The sequence below is a fragment of the Salmo salar genome, chromosome ssa12 (assembly GCF_905237065.1).
Source record: "Salmo salar chromosome ssa12, Ssal_v3.1, whole genome shotgun sequence".
Taxonomy (NCBI): domain Eukaryota; kingdom Metazoa; phylum Chordata; class Actinopteri; order Salmoniformes; family Salmonidae; genus Salmo; species Salmo salar.
Window position 1 is genome coordinate 6,117,699 of NC_059453.1, and position 25,373 is coordinate 6,143,071.

General features: G+C 45.7%; 2 protein-coding genes across 4 annotated transcripts in view; one reads left to right on the forward strand and one right to left on the reverse strand.

Moving 5' to 3' along the window:
- The window catches only part of LOC106593835 (zinc finger protein 883-like), a 262,127-nt gene that overhangs the window by 113,806 nt on the left and 122,948 nt on the right, over positions 1–25,373 (reverse strand). The gene's annotated exons all lie outside the window — the stretch shown is intronic.
- Positions 4,661–25,373, forward strand: part of LOC106591075 (zinc finger protein 2 homolog) — a 28,123-nt gene continuing 7,410 nt past the window's right edge. For both annotated transcript variants that reach the window (XM_014182266.2, XM_014182267.2), the window contains exon 1: positions 4,661–5,325. In XM_014182266.2, coding sequence (XP_014037741.2) covers positions 4,908–5,325 — 418 coding nt within the window. In that variant the 5' untranslated portion in view covers positions 4,661–4,907. The remainder of the gene's footprint in view (positions 5,326–25,373) is intronic.

A 25,373-nucleotide genomic window follows, 5' to 3' on the forward strand; every position in this document is an offset into this window, starting at 1 on the left:
GGTTATAAGTAAGCATTTCACGGTAAGGTCTACACTTGTTGTATTCGGGCACATGTAACAAATAAAGTTACAATTTGATTTGATTTAATACGTTCCTGTACAAAGACGTAGAAGCTTAATATGAATATGTAGATGATGAATAAATACTTCTATGAACAGGTAGTGTGTTAATACACATTTTCTCTGTTCATTTTGTAAATTTTTCACAGTCGTTTTTATCTAGATGTGACCATACTATTCCCATACTATTCCCTTAAAGCCACGCTCTATAAGATACAAATCAAAGTTTCCTCCAGCATACTCACAAGGTCCTTTGCTGTTGTTCTGGGATTTATTTGCACTTTTCGCACCAAAGTACGTTCATCTCTAGGAGATAGAACGCGTCTCCTTCCTGAGCGGTATGACGGCTGCATGGTCCCGTGGTGTTTATACTTGCGTACTATTGTTTGTACAGACGAACGTGGTACCTTCAGGCGTTTGGAAATTGCTCCCAAGGATGCACCAGACTTGTGGAGGTCTACAATTTTTTTTCAAAGGTCTTGGCTGATTTCTTTTGATTTTCCTATGATGTCAAGCAAAGAGGCACTGAGTTTGAAGGTAGGCCTTGAAATACATCCACAAGCGAGTCACAATGGGCGGCCTAAACGACACGAGGCAATTTACCGCTATCTAGTGTACGTGCACCGCTGGACTAGTTTCATCGTATGGAATCACTTCTGAGTTTCTTGATATGGCTAAACTTCCACTGGATCAAAGCTTCAGCCAAGTAGGATACATGATAGTGGCAACACATGGAGTAGAGTTGGATATAGTCATGGTAGGATACATGATAGTGGAAACCCATGGAGTTGGGTTGGATATAGTCATGGTAGGATACATGATAGTGGCAACACATGGAGTAGGGTGGGATATAGTCATGGTAGGATACATGATAGTGGTAACACATGGAGTAGGGTTGGATATAGTCATGGTAGGATACATGATAGTGGAAACCCATGGAGTTGGGTTGGATATAGTCATGGTAGGATACATGATAGTGGTAACACATGGAGTTGGGTTGGATATAGTCATGGTAGGATCCATGATAGTGGAAACACATGGAGTTGGGTTGGATATAGTCATGGTAGGATACATGATAGTGGAAACACATGGAGTTGGGTATGATATAGTCATGGTAGGATCCATGATAGTGGTAACACATGGAGTTGGGTTGGATATAATCATGGTAGGATACATGATAGTGGAAACACATGGAGTTGGGTTGGATATAGTCATGGTAGGATACATGATAGTGGTAACACATGGAGTTGGGTTGGATATAGTCATGGTAGGATCCATGGTAGTGGCAACACATGGAGTAGGGTTAGATATAGTCATGGTAGGATCCATGATAGTGGCAACACATGGAGTTGGGTTGGATATAGTCATGGTAGGATACATGATAGTGGAAACACATGGAGTAGGGTTGGATATAGTCATGGTAGGATACATGATAGTGGTAACACATGGAGTAGGGTTGGATATAGTCATGGTAGGATACATGATAGTGGTAACACATGAAGTAGGGTTGGATATAGTCATGGTAGGATACATGATAGTGGAAACACATGGAGTAGGGTTGGATATAGTCATGGTAGGATACATGATAGTGGCAACACATGGAGTTGGGTTGGATATAGTCCTGGTAGAATATATGATAGTGGTAACACATGGAGTTGGGTTGGATATAGTCCTGGTAGGATACATGATAGTGGCAACACATGGAGTTGGGTTGGATATAGTCATGGTAGGATACATGATAGTGGTAACACATGGAGTAGGGTTTGATATAGTCATGGTATGATACATGATAGTGGTAACACATGGAGTAGTGTTGGATATAGTCATGGTAGGATACATGATAGTGGAAACACATGGAGTTGGGTTGGATATAGTCCTGGTAGGATACATGATAGTGGTAACACATGGAGTAGGGTTGGACATAGTCCTGGTAGGATACATGATAGTGGTAACACATGGAGTAGGGTTTGATATAGTCATGGTAGGATACATGATAGTGGTAACACATGGAGTTGGGTTGGATATAGTCATGGTAGGATACATGATAGTGGTAACACATGGAGTTGGGTTAGATATAGTCATGGTAGGATACATGATAGTGGCAACACATGGAGTTGGGTTGGATATAGTCATGGTAGGATACATGATAGTGGAAACACATGGAGTAGGGTTGGATGTAGTCCTGGTAGGATACATGATAGTGGTAACACATGGAGTAGGGTTGGACATAGTCCTGGTAGGATACAGACAATCTTCTATTTTGGCTGCAATTGTGTTGGTCATTGTTACTAAGTGCAGCATTTATTCCAGTTCAAAAAATATTGTCATCAGATTGTGTTGCTTTTTCATTTTTATTTTTGTTGTTGTTGGAGGATGCCCCTTTTTTTTTTTTGAGCACACCCCAACCCGAGTATTCAGTTTTTCCACCTCTGGTCTTTTGGCCAGCCCACCCTTATGGGAGGGCAGCTCCCACTGAGCCCAGTCAATAGCAGTTCCTGCCCATCTTCCCTCTGGAGATAGGATAGCAGAGTCCCTGTCCATCTTCCCCCTGGAGCTAGGACAGCAGAGTCCCTGTCCATCTTCCCCCTGGAGCTAGGACAGCAGAGTCCCTGTCCATCTTCCCCCTGGAGCTAGGACAGCAGAGTCCCTGTCCATCTTCCCCCTGGAGCTAGGATAGCAGAGTCCCTGTCCATCTTCCCCCTGGAGCTAGGACAGCAGAGTCCCTGCCCATCTTCCCTCTGGAGCTAGGACAGCAGAGTCCCTGTCCATCTTTCCGAAAACATCTGAAACCCACCTATCTCTTCAAAGAGTATCTTAAATCCTCCCCTTTTGAACACCTTTTTTTATTTACCTCAATCTGACTTCATTAAACCTGTTCTCTGATCAGCCCAACTACTACAGCAGAGACTGATCTGACTTCATTAAACCTGTTCTCTGACCAGCCCAACTACTACAGCAGAGACCGTGCGTAAAGTACAGAATCCTGCGCACGCAGAATATATATTGACAAGTCACCTTTTCCAAGAGAGATTTATATGGTTATCAAAACGTCACGACAGGATAAGCCTACATGAAACATAGCCCTTATTTTAAGTGTTTCTAAAAGCCCATATGGGGAAAAATGAATGGTGGAAAAACAATTGGAACCATTTCCCTGTTTGACCGCTAGGTTTTATGGGTATTATGACACCTCCTCTGTGCAATGCTGTTTTGCTCGCTTGTTTCAGCAGATAGGAAGGGGCAAAAACGAGAGGGTCCACTTGCCAAAACCTGTGCTGAATAATCCCAATGCGTTTCTATGGGCATACTATGCATTACTAAGCTTGTCGTCTGCATACACGCTTTAGGGGTCAACGCCTCACATTGTTAGGGGCGGAGACATGAGCATCTCATCATTATATACAGATCTCTGGTTTCAGCCTCTTGTGAATTAGAGAGGAAAGTTGTCGGTGCACAGTTCAGATGCTGGCTTTGTCACGCCCTGATCTGTTTCACCTGTCTTTGTGATTGTCTCCACCCACCTCCAGGTGTCACCTGTTTTCCCCATTTAGTCCCTGGGTATTTATACCTGTGTTTTCTGTCTGTCTGTCTGCCAGTTCGTCTTGTCAACCAGCGTGATTTTTCCGTGCTCCTGCTTTGTCCTCATTGCTGTTTTGCTAGTCCTCCCGGTTTTGACCCTTGCCTACCTTGACTCTGAACCTGCCTGCCTGCCACTCTGTACCTCCTGGACTCTGACCTTGTTTATGTTCCTTTGTCTGTCCATGACCATTCTCTTGCCTGCCCCTTGGATTATAATAAATATCAGAGACTTGAACCATCTGCCTTCCGTGTCTGCATCTGGGTCTCGCCTTGTGCCCTTATTGGCTTCCCCTAAAATAAATTGACATTTGGCCAAAATTATGTAATTACTCCTGTCTAAATAAAATGATTCAAAATACTTAAATAGCTGTGGATTGTTTCAAACCACAAGTGTATAGACCTCTGCTATTGGGGAAGCCAGCAGTTTGGGCGGCACGTGTGGAAACAGGCCTAGCTGTTTACTGGGGCCCCTCCTGTTCAGCCTCTACAGTAATGATCTGCCTTCTGCCTGTACTGGGTCTGAAGTACAAATGTCTGCAAATGATAGTGATGTATGATACATTAATGATGTGCCTTCTGTCTGAACTGGGTCTAAAGTACACATGTATGCAGATTATACAGTGATATGTGCATGCAAAGAGCAAACAAGCTGCACAAGAACTCACAGAAAAAATTGTCCATGTTACAAAGTGGCTCAGTGACTCATGTTTGCATCTCCTATAATGTTCTATACATACGGAATTGTTTGACTACAGAGGCAGCAAAACTGTACTTCAATACTATGATACTCCCTCACTTAACATACTGCATGACTAGCTGGGCCCAAGCTTGCTGTACAACATTGTAACTCATTCAGTCTGTCCATAAACAAGCTATCTTGTGAAATACATGTACCTTTCTCGTGTATTCAAGATCGTAAATGGCAATAAAATAAACTTCTCTCAACTGCGTTACCAACTCCAGTCAATAGATGGCGATGTGCGTCTTGCAGGCGAAGCTGCTGGTGTGACGTATAATCTAGTGGACTGGACGCTTTTTCAACAACACAGCTAGTCAAGCCTCCTCGGTAACTTGCTAGCCAACATAGCCGAAACATTACAGCTCTTTAGACAATTTCTCTGTATATTAGCCTCTGTGTTTTAAGCAAACTTATGTTGTATAGCTAGTTGCCGCATTTCATTTCACGTTGTTAGTAGTCAGCTAGCTGGCTTGCTAAATTAACTCAGCACTAATGCTAACTAGCTAGCTAGCTAGCTAACATCCCGACCATGAACTCACTAAGCTACTCCCCCCCTGCTAAAGAAGAGGTCTGCTGGACGGAGAAAGAAACTCTCATTGAAGAGGTCACAGTGAAAAAAGAGGAAGAAGCTTTCAGAGTGAAAGAAGAGGATGTTACTGCGAAAGAAGAGGAAGAAGCTTTCAGAGTGAAAGAAGAGGATGTTACTGCGAAAGAAGAGGAAGAAGCTTTCAGAGTGAAAGAAGAGGATGTTACTGCGAAAGAAGAGGAAGAAGCTTTCAGAGTGAAAGAAGAGGATGTTACTGCGAAAGAAGAGGAAGAAGCTTTCAGAGTGAAAGAAGAGGATGTTACTGCGAAAGAAGAAAAGGAAGAGGAAGTGTTTGGATTGAAGGAGGAGGGGGAGATTACTGTCACATTGGAGGAGGAGAATGGAGATCTGATTAACACCAGTGAGTATTGTCTTAAACACAGAGGCACAACCTCTGCTGTTGTTGAATCAATGTGTGGTTTTTAAGGTGCATTCTACTGAAGTTCTACACTTGGATATGTTGGTCAGTACTGTAGGAATTGTTAAAGCTACAAAGAATGGAGGCCACCAACAGAACGTTAGAAAATGGATCAAATGCTTCCCGTATCTCTTCATGTAGTGCTTCTTCCAGTTTAAATACTCACCATCCCATAGACTCAGTAAGTCCCAAATAAAATGTTGCTTTTCTTCTGGTTTAATGTATCTCGAAATTAATTTGCCGGTTGGGTCACATCTAATTGATAAAACTGAAGGTTTTACGAATTTTAAGTACAGCAGCTTTGTTTACAAATTGTAGGTCAGATTTCTCAAGGTAATTACTACAGCAACACAACAATACATAGGCCTATATCTAACTACATCCCCCTCATTGCCAATGAGACTCATTATAAATGAGAGTTGAGCGATACAAAAAAAGTGGAGAAATCTTTTCTTCTTCAGTGGGGTTTATCGGCAGTTGGCATCCAACGTTATGGTGCATTACCGCCACCTACTGTACTGGAGTGTGGGCCAAAGACAGGGAGAAACTAAATCCTACCTGCCAGCCCCATTGCTGTTAAAAAAAGATAACAAAATATTTGAGACTGTATCTAATGACGTTCACCTCAATATACTATTTAAACTAATTTCCTGTATCCCTTTCTCCCTCACACTAGATCTCATCCTCTCTCTTTCCCTCTGACACTGCCCACAGTGTAGCAATACATGCTTCATGGTCTCCGTTTCCTGTCAATAATCACACTTTCCTGTTGGATGCTTTCCTATCACAGTCCATATCAGGCTTTTTGCCTCTGCCTTGCTCATTAAAACTACAACATCAACATCCCCCACTACCAAGTGCTTGTTTAGCCAGTACATCAACTGCCTCGTTCCCCTCCACCCCCACATGGGCTGGGACCCAAGTAAAGCTTGTCTGTATACCCATCTGTCTAATCCTGTAAAGGGTTTGTAGCACCTCATAAAGCAGGTCTTGTCTGCTACGTGAGCTAAAGGACTGGAGACTCATCAACACTGTACATGAATCAGAGCAAATAACTACTCTGTTGAGCTTGACTTCCTCCACCCACTGCAAGGCCAACAGCATGGCCATCAGCTCCGCCGTATATAGACCCAGGTGATCGTTTCCTGACTGCCACCCCACATTCCTGCACTACAAATACTGACCCAGTACGTCCTGTCCTTGGATCTTTTGAACCATCTGTGTAAATGGTCACAAAATCCTGATGCACAGTATCCAGACATCACTTAAACAAATCAGATGGATCAACACCCTCCCTATCTTCCCCTAGTCTCTCCAACACTTCTAGATCTACTACTGGAGGCGGGATTAGCCATGGTGGACTAAACTCCCTTCTATACAGTCCCATCTCCTTCGCCTGGGTATTACCCACCCACTCAAAGCTCGTGTTCTCAGCATGCCTGTAAAATCCCTTTCGTAGGATGAGACACCCCATGTCCCTGTAGGTTGACCCAATAATTAATTGCCAGCTGCAGTCTCCTAATCTGCACTGGCATATCCCCAATCTCCACCTGTATTAGCTGAGAAATGCGTGCCATAACAGTTAATAATATTGGCTCCTGGCTGTCAGTCCGTCTGTGACCCAACTCAATGAAGCCTAGAGGGGGTGAAATTCTATCCAGGCGGTGCTCGTGAAGGCAGCTTAAACTGAAGAAATCTTTGGTGTGTTCAGTCAGCTTGAACGTTTATGTTGTGGTACGGTTTATACTGAACGACACGTTTTTCCCAAAATGTGCTCTATGTTCTTGAACAGATTTTGAAATACGTTTGTTCTGTTTGGTGGGTGTGCCGGGGGATGGCTTGAAGTCATGAGTGACGTATTTAATGGGCAGCGGTGCATTTTTAACCTACAACTTAACCCCTCACAGTTTTTCAACTGGTCGTTCAGTACAACACCATTTCCATTCAATTGAACATTCTATTACGTGATGTACTGAACGCATCCCCGTTCTATTTCTTAAGCGATGCTGTCGTTGTTGACCAATCACAGTAGAAAATGTAGCCTGCGTGGTGATATGTCAGCATATACAGTTGAAGTCGGAAGTTTACATGCACTTAAGTTGGAGTCATTAAAACTTGTTTTTCAACCACTCCACAAATTTCTTGTTAACAAACTATAGTTTTGGCAAGTCGGTTAGGACATCTACTTCGTGCATGACACAAGTAATTTTTCCAACAATTGTTTACAGACAAATTATTTCACTTATAATTCACTGTATCACAATTCCAGTGGCTCAGTTCACATACACTAAGTTGACTGTGCCTTTTAAACAGCTTGGAAAATTCCAGAAAATGATGTCATGGCTTTAGAAGCTTCTGATAGGCTAATTGACACCATTTGAGTCAATTGGAGGTGTACCTGTGGATGTATTTCAAGACCTACCTTCAAACTCAGTGACGCTTTGCTTGACATAATGGGAAAATCAAAAGAAATCTGCCAAGACCTCAGAACAAAATTGAAGACCTCCACAAGTCTGGTTCATCCTTGGGAGCAATTTCCAAATGCCTGAAGGTACCACGTTCATCTGTACAAACAATAGTACGCAAAAATAAACACCATGGGACCACGCAGCCGTCGTAACGCTCAGGAAGGAGACGGGTTCTTTCTTGCAGAGGTGAACGTACTTTGGTGCGAAAAGTGCAAATCAATCAGAGACCAACAGCAAAGGACCTTGTGAAGATGCTAGAGGAAACAGGTACAAAAGTATCTATATCCACAGTAAAACGAGTCCTATATCGACATAACCTGAAAGGCCGCTCAGCAAGGAAGAAGCCACTGCTCCAAAACCGCCATAAAAAAGCCAGACCACAGTTTGCAACTGCACATGGGGACAAAGATTGTACTTTTGTGGAGAAATGTCCTCTGTTCTGATGAAACAAAAATGCAACTGTTTGGCATAATGACCATTGTTATGTTTGGAGGAAAAAGGGGGAAGCTTGCAAGCTGAAGAACACCATCCCAACCGTGAAGCACGGGGTGGCAGCATCATGTTGTGGGGGTGCTTTTCTGCAGGAGGGACTGGTGCACTTCACAAAATAGATGGCATCATGAGGCAGAACAATTATGTGGATATATTGAAGCAACATCTCAAGACATCAGTCAGGAAGTTAAAGCTTGGTCACAAATGGGTCTTCCAAATGGACAATGACCCAAAGCATACTTCCAAAGTTGTGGCAAAATGGCTTAAGGGCAACAAAGTCATGGTATTGGAGTGGCCATTACAAAGTCCTGACCTCAATCCTATAGAAAATGTGTGGGCTGAACTGAAAAAGTGTGTGCGAGCAAGGAGGCCTACAAACCTGACTCAGTTACACCAGCTCTGTCAGGAGGAATGGGCCAAAATTCACCCAACTTATTGTGGGAAGCTTGTGGAAGGCTACCCGAAACGTTTGACCCAAGTTAAACAATTTAAAGGCGACGCTGCCAAATACACTCAATTAGTATGTAAACTTCTGACCCACTGGGAATGTGATGAAAGAAATAAAAGCTGAAATAAATCATTCTTTCTACTATTATTCTGATATTTCACATTCTTAAAATAAAGTGGTGATCCTAACTGACCTAAAACAGGCAATGTTTACTAGGATTAAATGTCAGGAATTGTGAAAAACTGAGTTTAAATGTATTTGGCTAATGTGTATGTAAACTTCTGACTTCAACTGTATGTTTGACAGCAGGGCCATTTAACTTTCCCACTCTAGCTAGCTAGCTACCTGGCTAACACTATCAGTTTACAGAGTCACGTTTAACAGTAAATAAATCCACATTTCGTTGCGGTGGTTGTTGCCCTGCATGTGAATGGTGTGAAGGCACTAGCCTCTTTGACTAGAGGGACAACTGGTGTACTCGGTGGGAAACTACAATATTCCGGTGGGTGAAAAGCCCTTACATTTTTGAGTTATGGGTCGATTCCAGTGTTATGGACATTACCTTTGCATGTGTAGCATATGGAATGTCATGTGCAAAACTTACAGGGGTGATCCACTATATTGAGGAAATGTAGATAGCCACGTTAGTATCGCCCTTGTGTGGGTGCTGGCAAACACGGTAGATTGGCTGTTAATACCTAGCACTATCGAGCAGGGCTGGAATCTGACACAAAGTCGCAGAGTATTTGCAGAATTTTGGGCAACCAATCACAGTGCTTAATGGATAGCAACTGTCGTCAAGTCCGACACCTCAGACAAGCTCACGTTTCAAATGCATGAAAGCCAATGAGAACTATGGCAAAACTTCTCAATGTATGTTAGCTAGATAAATTATTATAATATATAAAAATATTATGAATACAACTATCGTCTGCTGTTCACCACAACATACCAGAGTTTTCTGATTAACAAGCGGTAGTCCGTGTTTAATTTGATTGTGTATTAAAAACACATTTGGAGATCATTGTGAGGGGTTTTCTCCAGTAGTTTGAATGGGGAATGGGTCCTCCCAGGAAAATGTTGTCCAAGGTTGCAACAGTAATCAAGGGGTTCAGTGCTTAGCGAAGGCTAGATTGTTTGTAAGACTTTGACAACTTTGTATTTATAGGCCTGGTCAACTTTGTATTTATAGGCCTGGTCAACTTTGTATTTATAGGCCTGGTCAACTTTGTATTTATAGGCCTGGCCAACTTTGTATTTATAGGCCTGGTCAACTTTGTATTTATAGGCCTGGTCAACTTTGTATTTATAGGCCTGGTCAACTTTGTATTTATGGGCCTGGTCAACTTTGTTCTGAAGTTATCGGCAGTCACTGTCAGAAACTTCTTGATTCTATGTTTAGCGGAGATCTTCTCTGAATAAAGTGAAGCGGAAGGGATTTCTTGGCAAATTGCGAGAAGACGGTATTTCTGCTCATAGATTATGAACGTATAAACTACACATTGACACATTCAGCCCAAAGCAGGAAGTTTAAAAAAATACTTACTAGTCGCCAAAGTACCGGAGCATGTCTTGAAGATGCTTTTGGGAAACCTGGCCCTGGACTATTCTCAGATTTTTTTATAAACACACTTCTCATCTTTCTATCTAAAAAACACTACTGCCATGTATGAGAGATACATTTTCCATGATAATGGGGTCCTGTTATGTCTGGTGAAAACCAATCACTGCATTTCACAGCAAGAACCTCATAGCAACGGTCAAGCTTGGTGGTGGAGACCGTCAGCATGTAGCCTCGTTGTCCTCTGGGGCATATAGCTCGTCCTGTAGGACGGCGTTGGTGTCTGCCACGTGACTGGAATTCTTTTGGTAATGATTGTTAAAAGCCCCTGCCACATACGCCTCGTGTCCCTCTGAAAAACTCCTCAAAAAGTCTTCAACATCTCAAATGGCGAGACTGACTACTATCACATGGACAGACTTCATTAGTGTGTTTGTGTCAGACTGACTACTGCCACATGGACAGACTGACTACTACCACATGGACAGACTGACTACTACCACATGGACAGACTGACTACTACCACATGGACAGACTGACTACTACCACATGGACAGACTGACTACTACCACATGGACAGACTGACTACCACCACATGGACAGGCTGACTACTGTCACATGGACAGACTGACTACTACCACATGGACAGACTTCATTAGTGTGTTTGTGTCAGACTGACTACTGTCACATGGACAGACTGACTACTGTCACATGGACAGACTGACTACTACCACATGGACAGACTGACTACTACCACATGGACAGACTGACTACTACCACATGGACAGACTGACTACTACTACCACATGGACAGACTGACTACTACTACCACATGGACAGACTGACTACTACTACCACATGGACAGACTGACTACTACTACTACCACATGGACAGACTGACTACTACTACCACCACATGGACAGACTGACTACTACTACCACATGGACGGACTGACTACTACTACCACATGGACGGACTGACTACTACTACCACATGGACAGACTGACTACTACTACCACATGGACAGACTGACTACTACTACCACATGGACAGACTGACTACTACTACCACATGGACAGAATGACTACTACTACCACATGGACGGACTGACTACTACTACCACATGCACGGGCTGACTACTACTACCACATGGACGGACTGACTACTACTACCACATGGACAGAATGACTACTACTACCACATGGACGGGCTGACTACTACTACCACATGGACGGGCTGACTACTACTACCACATGGACGGGCTGACTACTACTACCACATGGACGGGCTGACTACTACTACCACATGGACAGGCTGACTACTACTACCACATGGACAGGCTGACTACTACTACCACATGGACAGGCTGACTACTACTACCACATGGACAGGCTGACTACTACTACCACATGGACAGGCTGACTACTACTACCACATGGACAGGCTGACTACTACTACCACATGGACAGGCTGACTACTACTACCACATGGACAGGCTGACTACTACTACCACATGGACAGGCTGACTACTACTACCACATGGACAGGCTGACTACTACTACCACATGGACAGGCTGACTACTACTACCACATGGACAGGCTGACTACTACTACCACATGGACAGGCTGACTACTACTACCACATGGACAGGCTGACTACTACTACCACATGGACAGGCTGACTACTACTACCACATGGACAGGCTGACTACTACTACCACATGGACAGGCTGACTACTACTACCACATGGACAGGCTGACTACTGTCACATGGACAGACTGACTACTGTCACATGGACAGACTGACTACTACCACAAAGACACACTTCATTAGTGAGTTTGTGTCAGACTGACTACTGTCACATGGACAGACTGACTACTGTCACATGGACAGACTGACTACTACCACATGGACAGGCTGACTACTACCACATGGACAGGCTGACTACTACCACATGGACAGACTGACTACTACCACCACATGGACAGACTGACTACTACCACCACATGGACAGACTGACTACTACTACCACATGGACAGAATGACTACTACTACCACATGGACAGGCTGACTACTACCACCACATGGACAGAATGACTACTACTACCACATGGACAGAATGACTACTACTACCACATGGACAGAATGACTACTACTACCACATGGACAGACTGACTACTACTACCACATGGACAGAATGACTACTACCACCACATGGACAGAATGACTACTACTACCACATGGACAGAATGACTACTACTACCACATGGACAGAATGACTACTACTACCACATGGACAGAATGACTACTACTGCCACATGGACAGGCTGACTACTACTACCACATGGACAGAATGACTACTACTACCACATGGACAGAATGACTACTACTACCACATGGACAGGCTGACTACTACTACCACATGGACAGGCTGACTACTACTACCACATGGACAGGCTGACTACTACTACCACATGGACAGGCTGACTACTACTACCACATGGACAGGCTGACTACTACTACCACATGGACAGGCTGACTACTACTACCACATGGACAGGCTGACTACTACTACCACATGGACAGGCTGACTACTACTACCACATGGACAGGCTGACTACTACTACCACATGGACAGGCTGACTACTACTACCACATGGACAGGCTGACTACTACTACCACATGGACAGGCTGACTACTACTACCACATGGACAGGCTGACTACTACTACCACATGGACAGGCTGACTACTACTACCACATGGACAGACTGACTACTACCACCACATGGACAGGCTGACTACTACTACCACATGGACAGGCTGACTACTACTACCACATGGACAGGCTGACTACTACTACCACATGGACAGGCTGACTACTACTACCACATGGACAGGCTGACTACTACTACCACATGGACAGGCTGACTACTACTACCACATGGACAGGCTGACTACTACTACCACATGGACAGGCTGACTACTACTACCACATGGACAGGCTGACTACTACTACCACATGGACAGGCTGACTACTACTACCACATGGACAGGCTGACTACTACTGCCACATGGACTGGCTGACTACTACCACATGGACAGGCTGACTACTACCACATGGACAGGCTGACTACTACCACATGGACAGGCTGACTACCACCACATGGACAGGCTGACTACTACCACCACATGGACAGACTGACTACTACTACCACATGGACAGACTGACTACTACTACCACATGGACAGGCTGACTACTACTACCACATGGACAGGCTGACTACTACTACCACATGGACAGGCTGACTACTACTACAACATGGACAGGCTGACTACTACTACCACATGGACAGGCTGACTACTACTACCACATGGACAGGCTGACTACTACTACCACATGGACAGGATGACTACTACTACCACATGGACAGGCTGACTACTACTACCACATGGACAGGCTGACTACTACTACCACATGGACAGGCTGACTACTACTACCACATGGACAGGCTGACTACTACTACCACATGGACAGACTAACTACTGACTGTCACATGGACAGACTGTCTACTACCACATGGACACACTTCATTAGTGAGTTGTGTCAGACTGACTACTGTCACATGGACAGACTGACTACTCTCACATGGACAGACTGACTACTACCACATGGACAGGCTGACTGCTACCACATGGACAGGCTGACTACTACCACATGGACAGACTGACTACTACCACCACATGGACAGACTGACTACTACCACCACATGGACAGACTGACTACTACTACCACATGGACAGACTGACTACTACTACCACATGGACAGACTGACTACTACTACCACATGGACAGACTGACTACTACTACCACATGGACAGACTGACTACTACTACCACATGGACAGACTGACTACTACTACCACATGGACAGGCTGACTACTACTACCACATGGACAGGCTGACTACTACTACCACATGGACAGGCTGACTACTACTACCACATGGACAGGCTGACTACTACTACCACATGGACAGGCTGACTACTACCACATGGACACACTTCATTAGTGAGTTTGTGTCAGACTGACTACTGTCACATGGACAGACTGACTACTGTCACATGGACAGACTGACTACTCTCACATGGACAGACTGACTACTACCACATGGACAGGCTGACTACTACCACATGGACAGGCTGACTACTACCACATGGACAGGCTGACTACTACCACCACATGGACATACTGACTACTACCACCACATGGACAGACTGACTACTACCACCACATGAACAGACTGACTACTACCACCACATGGACAGACTGACTACTACTACCACATGGACTGACTGACTACTACTACCACATGGACAGACTGACTACTACTACCACATGGACAGGCTGACTACTACTACCACATGGACAGAATGACTACTACTACCACATGGACAGAATGACTACTACTACCACATGGACAGACTGACTACTACCACCACATGGACAGACTGACTACTACCACATGGACAGAATGACTACTACTACCACATGGACAGGCTGACTACTACTACCACATGGACAGGCTGACTACTACTACCACATGGACAGGCTGACTACTACTACCACATGGACAGACTGACTACTACTACCACATGGACAGGCTGACTACTACTACCACATGGACAGGCTGACTACTACTACCACATGGACAGGCTGACTACTACTACCACATGGACAGGCTGACTACTACTACCACATGGACAGGCTGACTACTACCACATGGACAGGCTGACTACTACTACCACATGGACAGACTGACTACTACTACCACATGGACAGACGGACTACTACTACCACATGGACAGACTGACTACTACCACATGGACAGACTGACTACTGTCACATGGACAGACTGACTACTGTCACATGGACAGACTGACTACTACCACATGGACTGTCTGACTACTGTCACATGGACAGACTGACTACTACCACATGGACAGACTTCATTAGTGTGTTTGTGTCAGACTGACTACTGTCACATGGACAGACTGACTACTGTCACATGGACAGACTGACTACTGTCACATGGACAGACTGACTACTACCACATGGACAGACTGACTACTACTACCACATGGACAGACTGACTACTACTACCACATGGACAGACTGACTACTCCTACCACATGGACAGACTGACTACTACTACCACATGGACAGGCTGACTACTACTACCACATGGACAGGCTGACTACTACTACCACATGGACAGGCTGACTACTGTCACATGGACAGGCTGACTACTGTCACATGGACAGGCTGACTACTACTACCACATGGACAGACGGACTACTACTACCACATGGACAGACGGACTACTACTACCACATGGACGGACTACTACTGTCACCACATGGACAGACTGACTACTGTCACATGGACAGACTGACTACTGTCACATGGACAGACTGACTACTGTCACATGGACAGACTGACTACTGTCACATGGACAGACTGACTACTGTCACATGGACAGACTGACTACTGTCACATGGACAGACTGACTACTGTCACATGGACAGACTGACTACTGTCACATGGACAGACTGACTACTGTCACATGGACAGACTGACTACTGTCACATGGACAGACTGACTACTGTCACATGGACAGACTGACTACTACCACATGGACAGACTGACTACTACCACATGGACAGGCTGACTACTACCACATGGACAGGCTGACTACTGTCACATGGACAGACTGACTACTACCACATGGACAGACTTCATTAGTGTGTTTGTGTCAGACTGACTACTGTCACATGGACAGACTGACTACTGTCACATGGACAGACTGACTACTGTCACATGGACAGACTGACTACTACCACATGGACAGACTGACTACTACCACATGGACAGGCTGACTACTACCACATGGACAGGCTGACTACTACCACATGGACAGACTGACTACTACTACCACATGGACAGACTGACTACTACTACCACATGGACAGAATGACTACTGTCACATGGACAGACTGACTACTACTACCACATGGACAGGCTGACTACTACTACCACATGGACAGACTGACTACTACTACCACATGGACAGACGGACTACTACTACCACATGGACAGGCTGACTACTGTCACATGGACAGAATGACTACTACTACCACATGTACAGAATGACTACTACTACCATATGGACAGACTGACTACTACTACCACATGGACAGACTGACTACTACTACCACATGGACAGGCTGACTACTACTACCACATGTACAGAATGACTACTACTACCACATGGACAGACTGACTACTACTACCACATGGACAGACTGACTACTACTACCACATGGACAGAATGACTACTACTACCACATGGACAGAATGACTACTACTACCACATGGACAGAATGACTACTACTACCACATGGACAGAATGACTACTACTACCACATGGACAGGCTGACTACTGTCACATGGACAGACTGACTACTACTACCACATGGACAGACTGACTACTACTACCACATGGACAGGCTGACTACTGTCACATGGACAGAATGACTACTACTACCACATGGACAGAATGACTACTACTACCATATGGACAGACTGACTACTACTACCACATGGACAGACTGACTACTACTACCACATGGACAGAATGACTACTACTACCACATGGACAGAATGACTACTACTACCACATGGACAGAATGACTACTACTACCACATGGACAGACTGACTACTACTACCACATGGACAGAATGACTACTACTACCACATGGACAGGCTGACTACTGTCACATGGACAGACTGACTACTACTACCACATGGACAGACTGACTACTACTACCACATGGACAGACGGACTACTACTACCACATGGACAGACTGACTACTGTCACATGGACAGACTGACTACTGTCACATGGACAGACTGACTACTGTCACATGGACAGACTGACTACTACCACATGGACTGTCTGACTACTGTCACATGGACAGACTGACTACTACCACATGGACAGACTTCATTAGTGTGTTTGTGTCAGACTGACTACTGTCACATGGACAGACTGACTACTGTCACATGGACAGACTGACTACTGTCACATGGACAGACTGACTACTGTCACATGGACAGACTGACTACTACTACCACATGGACAGACTGACTACTACTACCACATGGACAGACTGATTACTACTACCACATGGACAGGCTGACTACTACTACCACATGGACAGACTGACTACTACTACCACATGGACAGACTGACTACTACTACCACATGGACAGGCTGACTACTACTACCACATGGACAGACTGACTACTACTACCACATGGACAGGCTGACTACTACTACCACATGGACAGGCTGACTACTACCACATGGACAGGCTGACTACTGTCACATGGACAGGCTGACTACTACTACCACATGGACAGACGGACTACTACTACCACATGGACAGACGGACTACTACTACCACATGGACAGACGGACTACTACTACCACATGGACAGACGGACTACTACTACCACATGGACAGACTGACTACTGTCACATGGACAGACTGACTACTACCACATGGACAGACTGACTACTACCACATGGACAGACTGACTACTACCACATGGACAGACTGACTACTACCACATGGACAGGCTGACTACTACCACATGGACAGGCTGACTACTGTCACATGGACAGACTGACTACTACCACATGGACAGACTTCATTAGTGTGTTTGTGTCAGACTGACTACTGTCACATGGACAGACTGACTACTGTCACATGGACAGACTGACTACTACCACATGGACAGGCTGACTACTACCACATGGACAGGCTGACTACTACCACATGGACTGGCTGACTACTACCACATGGACAGGCTGACTACTACCACATGGACAGGCTGACTACTACCACATGGACAGGCTGACTACTACCACATGGACAGGCTGACTACTACCACATGGACAGACTGACTTCTACCACATGGACAGGCTGACTGACTTCTACCACATGGACAGGCTGACTACTACTACCACATGGACAGACTGACTACTACTACCACATGGACAGACTGACTACTACTACCACATGGACAGAATGACTACTACCACATGGACAGACTGACTACTACCACATGGACAGACTGACTACTACTACCACATGGACAGAATGACTACTACTACCACATGGACAGAATGACTACTACTACCACATGGACAGACTGACTACTACTACCACATGGACAGACTGACTACTACTACCACATGGACAGAATGACTACTACTACCACATGGACAGGCTGACTACTACTACCACATGGACAGAATGACTACTACTACCACATGGACAGACTGACTACTACTACCACATGGACAGAATGACTACTACTACCACATGGACTGACTGACTACTACTACCACATGGACAGAATGACTACTACTACCACATGGACAGACTGACTACTACTACCACATGTACAGAATGACTACTACTACCACATGGACAGAATGACTACTACTACCACATGGACAGGCTGACTACTACTACCACATGGACAGACTGACTACTACCACATGGACAGGCTGACTACTACCACATGGACAGGCTGACTACTACTACCACATGGACAGGCTGACTACTACTACCACATGGACAGAATGACTACTACTACCACATGGACAGGCTGACTACTACTACCACATGGACAGGCTGACTACTACTACCACATGGACAGGCTGACTACTACTACCACATGGACAGAATGACTACTACTACCACATGGACAGACTGACTACTACTACCACATGGACAGGCTGACTACTACTACCACATGGACAGACTGACTACTACTACCACATGGACAGGCTGACTACTACTACCACATGGACAGAATGACTACTACTACCACATGTACAGAATGACTACTACTACCACATGGACAGAATGACTACTACTACCACATGGACAGACTGACTACTACCACATGGACAGGCTGACTACTACCACATGGACAGGCTGACTACTACTACCACATGGACAGGCTGACTACTACTACCACATGGACAGGCTGACTACTACCACATGGACAGACTGACTACTACTACCACATGGACAGGCTGACTACTACTACCACATGGACAGACTGACTACTACTACCACATGGACAGACTGACTACTACTACCACATGGACAGACTGACTACTACTACCACATGGACAGACTGACTACTATCACATGGACAGACTGACTACCACCACATGGACAGGCTGACTAACTACCACCACATGGACAGGCTGACTACTACCACCACATGGACAGGCTGACTACTACCACCACATGGACAGGCTGACTACTACCACCACATGGACAGGCTGACTACTACCACCACATGGACAGGCTGACTACTACTACCACATGGACAGGCTGACTACTACCACATGGACAGACTAACTACCACCACATGGACAGGCTGACTAACTACCACCACATGGACAGGCTGACTACTACCACCACATGGACAGGCTGACTACTACCACCACATGGACAGGCTGACTACTACCACCACATGGACAGGCTGACTACTACTACCACATGGACAGGCTGACTACTACCACATGGACAGGCTGACTACTACTACCACATGGACAGGCACTTCATTAGTGTGTTTGTGTCAGACTGACTACTGTCACATGGACAGACTGACTACTACCACATGGACAGGCTGACTACTACTACCACATGGACAGGCTGACTACTACCACATGGACAGACTGACTACTACTACCACATGGACAGACTGACTACTACTACCACATGGACAGACTGACTACTACTACCACATGGACAGACTGACTACTACTACCACATGGACAGACTGACTACTACTACCACATGGACAGAATGACTACTACTACCACATGGACAGACTGACTACTACTACCACATGGACAGGCTGACTACTACTACCACATGGACAGACTGACTACTACTACCACATGGACAGACTGACTACTACCACATGGACAGACTGACTACTACTACCACATGGACAGGCTGACTACTACTACCACATGGACAGACTGACTACTACTACCACATGGACAGACTGACTACTACTACCACATGGACAGACTGACTACTACCATCACATGGACAGACTGACTACTACCATCACATGGACAGACTGACTACTACCATCACATGGACAGACTGACTACTACCACCACATGGACAGACTGACTACTACCACCACATGGACAGGCTGACTACTACTACCACATGGACAGGCTGACTACTACCACATGTACAGGCTGACTACTACTACCACATGGACAGGCACTTCATTAGTGTGTTTGTGTCAGACTGACTACTGTCACATGGACAGACTGACTACTGTCACATGGACAGACTGACTACTACCACATGGACAGGCTGACTACTACTACATGGACAGGCTGACTACTACTACCACATGGACAGACTGACTACTACTACCACATGGACAGACTGACTACTACTACCACATGGACAGGCTGACTACTACTACCACATGGACAGGCTGACTACTACTACCACATGGACAGGCTGACTACTGTCACATGGACAGACTGACTACTACCACATGGACACACTTCATTAGTGAGTTTGTGTCAGACTGACTACTGTCACATGGACAGACTGACTACTGTCACATGGACAGACTGACTACTGTCACATGGACAGGCTGACTACTACTCCCACATGGACAGACTGACTACTCCCACATGGACAGGCTGACTACTCCCACATGGACAGGCTGACTACTACCACATGGACAGGCTGACTACTACCACATGGACAGACTGACTACTACTACCACATGGACAGACTGACTACTACTACCACATGGACAGACTGACTACTACTACCACATGGACAGACTGACTACTACTACCACATGGACAGACTGACTACTACTACCACATGGACATGCTGACTACTACCACCACATGGACAGACTGACTACTACCACCACATGGACAGACTGACTACTACTACCACATGGACAGACTGACTACTACTACCACATGGACATGCTGACTACTACTACCACATGGACAGAATGACTACTACTACCACATGGACAGAATGACTACTACTACCACATGGACAGGCTGACTACTACTACCACATGGACAGGCTGACTACTACTACCACATGGACAGGCTGACTACTACTACCACATGGACAGAATGACTACTACTACCACATGGACAGAATGACTACTACTACCACATGGACAGGCTGACTACTACTACCACATGGACAGGCTGACTACTACTACCACATGGACAGGCTGACTACTACTACCACATGGACAGGCTGACTACTACTACCACATGGACAGGCTGACTACTACTACCACATGGACAGGCTGACTACTACTACCACATGGACAGGCTGACTACTACTACCACATGGACAGGCTGACTACTACTACCACATGGACAGAATGACTACTACTACCACATGGACAGGCTGACTACTACTGCCACATGGACAGACTGACTACTACTGCCACATGGACAGACTGACTACTACTGCCACATGGACAGACTGACTACTACTGTCACATGGACAGACTGACTACTGTCACATGGACAGGCTGACTACTACTACCACATGGACAGGCTGACTACTACTACCACATGGACAGGCTGACTACTACTACCACATGGACAGACTGACTACTACCACATGGACACGCTGACTACTACCACATGGACAGGCTGACTACTAACACATGGACAGACTGACTACTACCACATGGACAGACTGACTACTACTACCACATGGACAGAATGACTACTACTACCACATGGACAGGCTGACTACTACTACCACATGGACAGAATGACTACTACTACCACATGGACAGAATGACTACTACTACCACATGGACAGAATGACTACTACTACCACATGGACAGACTGACTACTACTACCACATGGACAGACTGACTACTACTACCACATGGACAGGCTGACTACTACTACCACATGGACAGAATGACTACTACTACCACATGGACAGAATGACTACTACTACCACATGGACAGGCTGACTACTACTACCACATGGACAGACTGACTACTACTACCACATGGACAGGCTGACTACTACTACCACATGGACAGAATGACTACTACTACCACATGGACAGAATGACTACTACTACCACATGGACAGAATGACTACTACTACCACATGGACAGACTGACTACTACTACCACATGGACAGACTGACTACTACTACCACATGGACAGACTGACTACTACTACCACATGGACAGACTGACTACTACTACCACATGGACAGACTGACTACTACTACCACATGGACAGACTGACTACTACTACCACATGGACAGACTGACTACTACTACCACATGGACAGACTGACTACTACTACCACATGGACAGAATGACTACTACTACCACATGGACAGACTGACTACTACTACCACATGGACAGACTGACTACTACCACATGGACAGACTGACTACTACTACCACATGGACAGGCTGACTACTACTACCACATGGACAGGCTGACTACTACCACATGGACAGACTGACTACTACTACCACATGGACAGGCTGACTACTACTACCACATGGACAGACTGACTACTACTACCACATGGACAGACTGACTACTACTACCACATGGACAGACTGACTACTATCACATGGACAGACTGACTACTATCACATGGACAGACTAACTACCACCACATGGACAGGCTGACTACTACCACCACATGGACAGGCTGACTACTACCACCACATGGACAGGCTGACTACTACCACCACATGGACAGGCTGACTACTACCACCACATGGACAGGCTGACTACTACCACCACATGGACAGGCTGACTACTACTACCACATGGACAGGCTGACTACTACCACATGGACAGGCTGACTACTACTACCACATGGACAGGCACTTCATTAGTGTGTTTGTGTCAGACTGACTACTGTCACATGGACAGACTGACTACTGTCACATGGACAGACTGACTACTACCACATGGACAGACTGACTACTACCACATGGACAGGCTGACTACTACTACCACATGGACAGACTGACTACTACTACCACATGGACAGACTGACTACTACTACCACATGGACAGGCTGACTACTACTACCACATGGACAGGCTGACTACTGTCACATGGACAGACTGACTACTACCACATGGACACACTTCATTAGTGAGTTTGTGTCAGACTGACTACTGTCACATGGACAGACTGACTACTGTCACATGGACAGACTGACTACTGTCACATGGACAGGCTGACTACTACTACCACATGGACAGACTGACTACTCCCACATGGACAGGCTGACTACTACCACATGGACAGGCTGACTACTACCACATGGACAGACTGACTACTACTACCACATGGACAGACTGACTACTACTACCACATGGACAGACTGACTACTACTACCACATGGACAGACTGACTACTACTACCACATGGACATGCTGACTACTACTACCACATGGACATGCTGACTACTACTACCACATGGACAGGCTGACTACTACTACCACATGGACAGGCTGACTACTACTACCACATGGACAGGCTGACTACTACTACCACATGGACAGGCTGACTACTACTACCACATGGACAGGCTGACTACTACTACCACATGGACAGGCTGACTACTACTACCACATGGACAGGCTGACTACTACTACCACATGGACAGGCTGACTACTACTACCACATGGACAGGCTGACTACTACTACCACATGGACAGGCTGACTACTACTACCACATGGACAGGCTGACTACTACTACCACATGGACAGAATGACTACTACTACCACATGGACAGGCTGACTACTACTACCACATGGACAGACTGACTACTACTACCACATGGACAGACTGACTACTACCATCACATGGACAGACTGACTACTACCATCACATGGACAGACTGACTACTACCATCACATGGACAGACTGACTACTACCATCACATGGACAGACTGACTACTACCATCACATGGACAGACTGACTACTACCATCACATGGACAGACTGACTACTACCACCACATGGACAGACTGACTACTACTACCACATGGACAGACTGACTACAACTACCACATGGACAGACTGACTACTACTATCACATGGACAGACTGACTACTACTATCACATGGACAGACTGACTACTACTACCACATGGACAGACTGACTACTACTGTCACATGGACAGACTGACTACTTCTGTCACATGGACAGACTGAGTACTGTCACATGGACAGACTGACTACTGCCACATGGACAGGCTGACTACTACTACCACATGGACAGGCTGACTACTACTACCACATGGACAGGCTGACTACTACTACCACATGGACAGAATGACTACTACTACCACATGGACAGGCTGACTACTACTACCACATGGACAGGCTGACTACTACTACCACATGGACAGACTGACTACTACTACCACATGGACAGACTGACTACTACCATCACATGGACAGACTGACTACTACCACCACATGGACAGACTGACTACTACCACATGGACAGGCTGACTACTACCACCACATGGACAGGCTGACTACTACTACCACATGGACAGGCTGACTACTACGACATGGACAGGCTGACTACTACTACCACATGGACAGGCACTTCATTAGTGTGTTTGTGTCAGACTGACTACTGTCACATGGACAGACTGACTACTGTCACATGGACAGACTGACTACTACCACATGGACAGGCTGACTACTACTACATGGACAGGCTGACTACTACTACCACATGGACAGACTGACTACTACTACCACATGGACAGACTGACTACTACTACCACATGGACAGGCTGACTACTACTACCACATGGACAGGCTGA